Source organism: Sinocyclocheilus rhinocerous, unplaced genomic scaffold (assembly GCF_001515625.1).
Source record: "Sinocyclocheilus rhinocerous isolate Xijiao unplaced genomic scaffold, SAMN03320098_v1.1 scaffold477, whole genome shotgun sequence".
In the NCBI taxonomy this organism is placed as follows: domain Eukaryota; kingdom Metazoa; phylum Chordata; class Actinopteri; order Cypriniformes; family Cyprinidae; genus Sinocyclocheilus; species Sinocyclocheilus rhinocerous.
Genome location: NW_015648673.1, coordinates 84,552 through 93,132, shown reverse-complemented (window position 1 = coordinate 93,132; position 8,581 = coordinate 84,552). Strand labels below are relative to the sequence as shown.

The 8,581-nt window shown below is 33.0% G+C and overlaps 1 protein-coding gene across 1 annotated transcript; it reads left to right on the top strand.

Annotated features, from left to right (window-relative positions):
* On the top strand, positions 1–5,753 carry star2 (steroidogenic acute regulatory protein 2). Its single transcript, XM_016514938.1, has 7 exons — positions 1–64; positions 146–250; positions 1,025–1,155; positions 1,246–1,404; positions 3,821–4,005; positions 4,931–5,024; positions 5,607–5,753. The coding sequence occupies exons 1-7, from the start codon at positions 1–3 to the stop codon at positions 5,718–5,720; spliced, it is 852 nt and encodes a 283-aa protein (XP_016370424.1). The 3' UTR covers positions 5,721–5,753.
* The last annotated feature ends 2,828 nt before the right edge of the window (positions 5,754–8,581 follow it).

Below are 8,581 nucleotides of genomic sequence, written 5' to 3'. Positions count from 1 at the left end.
ATGCTGCGGGCCGTCCTGAAACTCTGCTGTGGAATCACATACCCACATCTACGGAGCATGGCAGGTGCCTGACTGTAGCTTCAGCTCGATGCACGAGCTTGTGTTTGTATTGTGTTTTATTTATGGTGTCTTTTCCATCCTGCAGGTCTGCAGCGAGCAGCTCTGGCGGCGTTCGGCCAGGAGATCGCACACTTGCAGAGCAGAGGACAAATGGCCCTTCCAGCATGGAGCCCTTTGAGATGGACTGAAAGTGAGTCTGTGCATTCATATTTAACTTCACTTTCCATCCGATACTCCAGCAGAGCTGCAGTTCAGTTCAAAAGTTTGGAGTCAGTAAGATTTTTTTAAATGGTGAGCATAAAAAGTCTCTCCTGCTCACCGAGGCTGCATTTATTTGATCAAAAATACAGTAAAAATTGTGAAATAGTATTATAATTTAAAATATCTGTTTTCTATGTGAATATCTGTTGAAATGTAATTTATTTCTGTGATGCGCAGCTGTATTTTCAGCATCATTACTCCAGTCTTCAGTGTCACATGATCTTCAGAAATCATTCTAATATGCTGATTTGCTGCTCAAGAAACATTTCTGATTATTATCAATGTTGAAAACAGTTGTGCTGCACAATATTTTTGTGGACACTGTGATACATTTGATTTTTCAGGATTCACAGATGAACAGAAAGTTCAAAAGATCAGCATTTATTTGAAATGGAAGTTTTTTGGAACATTATAAATGTCTTAACTGACACTTTTGATTAATTGAATGTGTCCTTTATGAATAAAAGATTAAGTTCTTTCAAATACAAGAAAGTAAGAAAAATAAACACTGAAAATGATCCAAAAAGCATCTTCAGATTTAATGATCTGACTGTCACATGATTAATGACACTCATTTACTTACATTTGATCACTCACATAGAAACACTGCAGAATCTGAAATATTTATACTTAATTTGATATATTATTATTATTTTGAATTTTCTAAATCCTATAACCTATATATGAATGTCTTCAGAGACAGAGGCGGTGGAGCAGAGGACGGCTGCATTGGCCGATGAGGACGTGTTTTATCTGAAACAAGGAGAAGCAGCGCTGAATGAAGCTCTGAAGATCGTGGAGTCTGAGGACGGATGGAAACTGGAGACGGCCGAGGTATTCGTCTGTGAATGTAAAATGTTCTCTAGGTGTGCAGATCGCCAGAATGTGTTCTCATAGAAAATGATGAACGTCTTTTTCCTTCAGAAGAATGGAGATGTGATCTATAGCAAAGTTCTCACCGGCAACAGGAAGGTTTTCCGATTAGAGGCCGAACTGAACGCGTCTCCAGAGGAACTTCACAAAATCTTGTTCTTCAGAGTGGAGGAGATGCACGAATGGAACCCCAGCATCAGACACATCAAAGTAAGACATACTTATTTGGTATTACTTTTTTTTTATTATATTTTCTATTTTATTCATCAAGGATGCATTAAATTGATCAAAAGTGTCATGTGAATGTAATGCAAGTTTCTTTGGATGAAAGCATCTGCCGGGTCAGAAAGATTATTATTATTTTTTTAAATACATCATAAAAGTAATACATTTATTAAGGACACATTATATTAATAAAAAAGTGACAGTAAATGCATTTATAATGTTACAAAAGATTCTATTTCAAGTAAATGCTGTTATTTTGAACTTTCTATTCATCTGTGAATCCTGAAAAATTAAATATATCACGGTTTTCACAAAAATATTGTGCAGCACAACTGTTTTCAACATTGATAATAATCAGAAATGTTTCTCGAGCAGCAAATCAGCATATTAGAATGATTTCTGAAGATCATGTGACACCGAAGACAGGAGTAATGATGCTGAAAATACAGCGCTGTAATTACTAGATGACTATCTGGACGTTCTGCTCGGAGACGTTCACTTCCTCAGACTCAGAGTTATGCGTTTCTGTGGCAACACTATTAATGGCAAAATTAATCTGTGTTATTTTTGTAATCAATAGACACAACCACAATACAGCAAGTATACAAATACCGTATTAATTAACTTTAAGTGTAATTAGCGGGACATTAGGTATGTTTCTAAATGGATGCAAATTAGGACAACTGTTTGCATCTTTTTTGAGTTATGACCCACTTTTGATGAAATTATGATTACTACATTGAGTTAGAGAAACTATTTTGTAGCATAAACACATTTTTTAAGTTGATTAGCCCAAAAAATTCAGTTGCTCTAATTGAGTTGTGGCCCTCGAACCAATTTTTTTCAGTTAAAATCAACAGCTAGCTTAACACATGCTAAATGTAACTTCTTTAGCATGTGAATTGAATGAAGAAGTAAGATATTGCTAATCACTGGCATTAGCGCATCATTGCTCACAGAGTCATTACAATGTTTACCTTCATGTAGCTTTAGCACGAGAGAAACTCGAACATATAACAGCATTAAACATGATCTCTCCCTTCACCAAAAACACATAACATAACACTTATTTTTAACAGTTTTCTCCTTGTTCAGTTCTATGCAAAGCATGCTGGGAACTAGAAATCTACTGTTAACAAGACTATTTTATCAAGTTACTACAACTTAATTTTTTTTAACTTAACACATAATGCACAATAAACACATTATGTCACCAGAACTCATTAAAATAATGTTGGCAACTAAAAAGGTTTTATTAAATCAATGAACTTGAATTTATAACTGCATGTGCATTTATTTACAGTTTTTTATGATCACTATAGGACACATTTCTCAATACTTAGGTCACTTTTTCCAAAACTCTTCACACAGCGAGCACAACATCAGTCTATGTGGGCTAAACTGTGAATCATTTATCATTGCTTTGGCACATCTGTCAAATTACATGAATTCTTTTATCACTCTGACGCAAACACCAAAACTTTATGTACTATGTACTATGTTTTCAAAACTGATAAAGTTCAAAACCTATCACAGTGCAAAAATAAGACAGAAATTTGCTTCATTTCTACAGTAATAGAAAAATATTCTGAACGTAAAAAATCAAATAGGCTACTATCAAAGCAGTTGCATGTAGCTGAACATCTTCACAAGTGTTAGTCTTTTCCTTTCATTACCATCTATACAAAAGAGGAAAACTTAGGAATAATGTTGTACTGTAATGCCAACAATGTAACATATTAATTATAAACAGTAGAGAGTGTCATTCTTGTTTTGTAAAGACATTTTACAAAAGAAAACATTGTATAATGCTACCTGTTGTTAGTGTTTTTTAGGCTGTTGTGTTATGAGTGATATAAAGTGTTTTTTGGGTGAAAACCTTTGCTATAGTGTTATGTTAGAATGACTTGATTTGAGGCATTAATGAAGTGCTTTGGTAGTTTTAGTGCATTTTGAATGTGAAATGAACTGCTGTGTCAAGTTGAAAGATGGTTAGGAGAACTGTGTGTAGAGAGTTTTGAAAAAGCGATTTTAGTATTGAGAAATGTGTCCTAGCAATTGTAAAAAACAAAAACTGTAAGTTAGTGTAACAGGCAACAGCACTGAATTATTATTATTATTTTTAAATGTACTGAAGTGTAAAACGTTTTACAGGTTGATAAGAAAATAAAAAGAATGCATTTTCATCGTAATTTTCTGTAATTCTGACAGATGAAGTGGAGTTGTCTTTCGAAATTCTAGATGATGCATTAGTTGCAATGTTGAAAGGGGCGTGTCCATGTGAAATTCTAAGAAAAACGTCAATTTCACAATTTTATGATTTTGTTTTGTTTAGACTGTTATGTTTCCGTGAAGTAACGAAAGTCCGACTCAGCCGTAAACAAACTCCTTTATGCCGCAGGTGCTAAAACATGTGGGCAGGAACACCATGGTTACACACGAGGTTTCGTCGGAAACGACGGGAAACCTGATTGGCCAGCGGGACTTCCTGAGCGTCAGACATTCGTCCAAGCGCGAGTCACGTGTTTATTTGGGCGGAGCCGCGACGCGGTTGGAGTCTCTGCCGCCTCAGCCGGGGTTTGTCAGGTAAACACAGCGCATGCAGGATTGAAGTGTTCAAAAAGGAGGGACTTTGTAGAAAACGAAGCGTTTGAGAGAGGCGGGGCATAGAGGACCTACAATAATGTACAGCATTTGAAAAATAATGTGTTTTTTGAACATTAAACCATGTCAACATATTCTGTTATACCAAATACACAAAATAATGATCTTTAAAATAGCATCATATGACCCCTTTAAAGTGTGTCGCCATGCGTTTAGCCAACCGTTATGAACGATTCTAAATCTTGCTTTTAAAATAGCTCATTTATTCACCCTCATGTTGGTCCAATCACACGTGACTTAACTTTCTTCTGTGAAAAGCAAAATAATGTGTTTGGCAAAATAATGCATGAGCTTGTTTTCCTCCAAACCGATCGCAACACCACTTCTTTGAGATTTTTTTTTTAAAGTGAACATCGATTAATATTTGGCTGTTTGTCGCACAAAGCTGTTTTATGAATTCAGAAGACTTTGCATACTAGCGCACGAGCCGTATGCACGACTGTTATTGCGCTTTTTTCATGTTTTTGTAGCACAACAGTATAAATCACCATCCATTATTGTTTTTATAAAAACATTCAATTCTATTTCAATTTCAATTTATTTACAAAGCACAACTAAACACAACCACCGTTGACCAATGTGCTGTACACAATAAATAACCATTAACAGAAATAAAACAAAGACAAGGTTACAAATAAAACTGCCAAAAATATATATATATTTAAGCTGAATTAATAAGGGTTTGGATGGATGAGCGTGAATAACTGATGAGAGTTTAACTTTTTTTTTCCTGTGAATTATTTCATATACATTTTGATTAGAAGTTACTAAACCGGACATAATCTGAAAGTGTTTTCTGATGGTAAAGACATTCTGTAAGTGTGTGTTTGGTGTTTGTTGTGTTCAGAGCTGAAGATGGACCCACCTGCATCATCCTGCAGCCGCTTCAGGACCGTCCCGAACGCAGTCGCTTCATCTGGCTGCTCAACATGGACGTCAAGGTACAAAACATGCACATTTGTTTTTTTTTACTAGTGCTGTCAAACGATTAATCACATCCAAAATACAAGTTTATGTTTACATAATATATGTGTGTGCACTGTGTGTTTATTATGTATATAAAAATGCACACATATGCATGTATATATATAAAAAAAAAAAATATTGCATGTGTATATTTATATTTATATATAATTTATATTACATATAAATTTAACATATTTTCTTAAATATATGCATGGATGTGTGTGCATTAATATATACATAATAAACATACACAGTACACACACATATATTATGTAAACACAAACTTGTATTTTGGATGCGATTAATCGTTTGACAGCACTAGATATTACTGACCAGCAGATGATACATGCTGTAAAAATTATTGTCAAAGTTGAAAATAAAACATTTTACTAGACTTTCAGTCTACTTCAAAATTTCGGTGTTACTCTTTGATATTACTTGTGAAATTTACTACTGATTTTTGAGTGAAAAATGTTTGTACACCTCATGTTTCCAGTGTAGAAGATTCCCTGATGTATTTATGCAGTCGTGTGTTGAACGTGTCCTTGTGTGTTAAGGGTTGGCTCCCGCAGTCACTAGTGAACAAGGCTCTTCCTCGAGCACAGGCGGACTTCACTAAACACCTGCGGCGCCGGCTGGCCGCTCAAAACTCAGAAAACAGCAGATGCTAAGAGTCAGACATCAACACTGACGACGATATAGGAACACAGACATGCAACATACACCTCAGACGAACTGTATCAAACTCGTGTTATTAGAGTAGAACTACGATGAAATTGATCTGACAATATAAAATGACAATAAAAAATATTTTTCACTGGAGTGTTATTTCAATATCATTTTAAGTAGATTTTTAAAATTTTTATATTTGAAGTTTTTTAATTTTATATTTCTGTTTTCATTTTAGTTAAAACTATTAATGTAATGTTACTATCTTCTGAGTTTAAATCTTGCAGTTCTATTTTTGTATCTTTTGCGGCTTACCTCACAATTTCCCTTAAAACAACAACAACAACAACTGGAAGTTATTAAAGTAGATAAACAACTGCTCATGAAATTGATTTGACCACATAAACAACAATAAAAAAATGTGTTTTTCACAGCGTTAATTTAGTATCATTTTATTAATATTGTAAAATTAGGTTTCATTTTTCACATTTTATTTTATTTTTTATATTTCTCTTTTAGTATTTTTTTATTTAAAAATTTTTTTTTTATAAATGTCTATTTAGTTTATTTTTTTATTTCATTTTTAGTTAATTTAGTACATCAAGTCAATCTAAATGAAAACGAGAAATGCCGCCTTGGCGAACAGCTGAAAGAAGTTTATTTCAAGTAACATTTTTTTGTTTTAGTTTTAGTTAACTATGATAACCCTGATTCTGTATTTTGTGTCTGATTTTGTGCTTCATATACTTAAACCAAAAATGAAAGTTTAAATGAGCTGCAGTGATGGAAACAAGACAAACGGCAGCATACAGGTTTGGGTGAATAATGGCCGAATGAATTTTTTTAAATTAAATATTTTATTAAAAATAAAATAATTAAAAATTAAGTAATCATTTTGACTTTCTCTAATAAATATGTGCAACTAACTCAAATCGCATGAAAGTTTAAAATGTTCAAAATTATTAAAACTGCAGATTCATAGTGGCGGCACAGAAAAAGTTTAACATTTTCATTGATATTTGCGTTATGGTTATAAATGATTAATTGAATTCATGAGTTGGTCTCTGAGCTCTGCTGCTGGCTGATATTACAGATGCACTTTTAAACATTAAAAATCAATGCAAACAAATCTATACTGAACAGCTATGAAACAACTCTGTTTCTGCAGAGATGAATGGAGATTGATTAGTTTCACATCCGTCTGCATTTTGACTTCAATGCTTTTACAATCTATCTTCCTTCCAGATGTCATAATCAATCAAAACCAGTTCAGATCTGCTGGTGCAATAAAACCCAGACTTACTAGTACACACTTAGATACTCTTATTTTAAAATTGCATCATGAGTTCATTAATATTTGTTTTATTAATGCATTCAAATCGTAATGTCGTAATGCCCTGTAAATAACCAATTTTCAATGGAAACCATAGAATAAAAATATAAATAAAAAGGTGTGACTTTTTAACTCACAACTCTGACTTTTTTTCTCAGAATTGAGTTTATATCTCGCAATTGATTCATATTTATATATAAATAAAAAAATCAGAATTGAGAAAAAAAGTTGCAATTACCTTTTCATTTATCTCATGGCTTTCATTTTAGTCATATTGTTTCCTGATGGGGAATTAGAGAAATAAAAATCTCAGATATTAGTTTCATGTCATGTATAAAAAATATATTCTTACCCTTTACCTTTTAATCCAGTAAAAATATTCTACACTGGTTAAACCTGACGTTTCCCGAGAATCTGTTTTGAATGTGCAAATAAACAAATAATCTGAAATAAAAACTCCACTTTTCTTTTCAATGTGTATATTTTCATGTATTTCATCATCCTACAACTTAAAAATTTAATAAATATTAACACTTAAAGCTCTCATTCATGTATATACAAGTACTATACAATACAGAAATTAGATTAAACCACGTGAGAGACGGCAGACCTGACGCTCTCGCACCTTCTGAAAACCTGCAACTATTTACAGTATATACAAAAGCACCCAGTTTAACAGCAGATCCAAGCTGAAGAACACAGACTGCAGGTGATGGTTAGAGCCGGCTGCTGTTGTTTCACAGGTGCGTGTCGTCACATTGATGAACATCAGGAGCACCAGGAGGCGGCGAGAACCACGAGTACACTAGCTTTGTAACTCTTCAGTAGATCGGTGTAGTTCAGCTTCATAAAAATGAGCAAAAGAATATGAAAATATGACTGAAATACATTAATGGCTATGAACAAAATAGAATACAGGCCAGTGTTGTTGTATTATCATTTACATACTATTACAGTATTTTATATATATTTGAACAAATGTGACCCTGGAGCACAAAAGCAGTGTTAAGTCGCTGGGGTATATTTGTAGCAATAGCCAACAATACATTGTATGGCTCAAAATTATACATTTTTCTTTTATGACAAAAATCATTAGGATATTAAGTAAAGATCATGTTCCATGAAGATATTTTGTAAATGTCCTACTGTAAATATATCAAAACTTAATTTTTGATTAGTAATATGCATTGCTAAGAACTTCATTTGGACAACTTTAAAGATGATTTTCTCAATATTTAGATTTTTTTGCACCCTCAGATTCCAGATTTTCAAATAGTTGTATCTCGGCCGAATATTGTCCTATCATAACAAACCATACATCAATGGAAAGCTTATTTCCATAATAAGCTTATTATTATTGATGTATAAATCTCAATATCGAAAAATTGACCCTTATGACTGGTTTTGTGGTCCAGGGTCACATATTTCAAATTAACTTTTAAAGTTTCATCTATTTTATATATATATATATATTAGCTTTTTTATATTTTAAGTTTTTTTTATTTTAATAATTTTTCGAGTTATTATAGT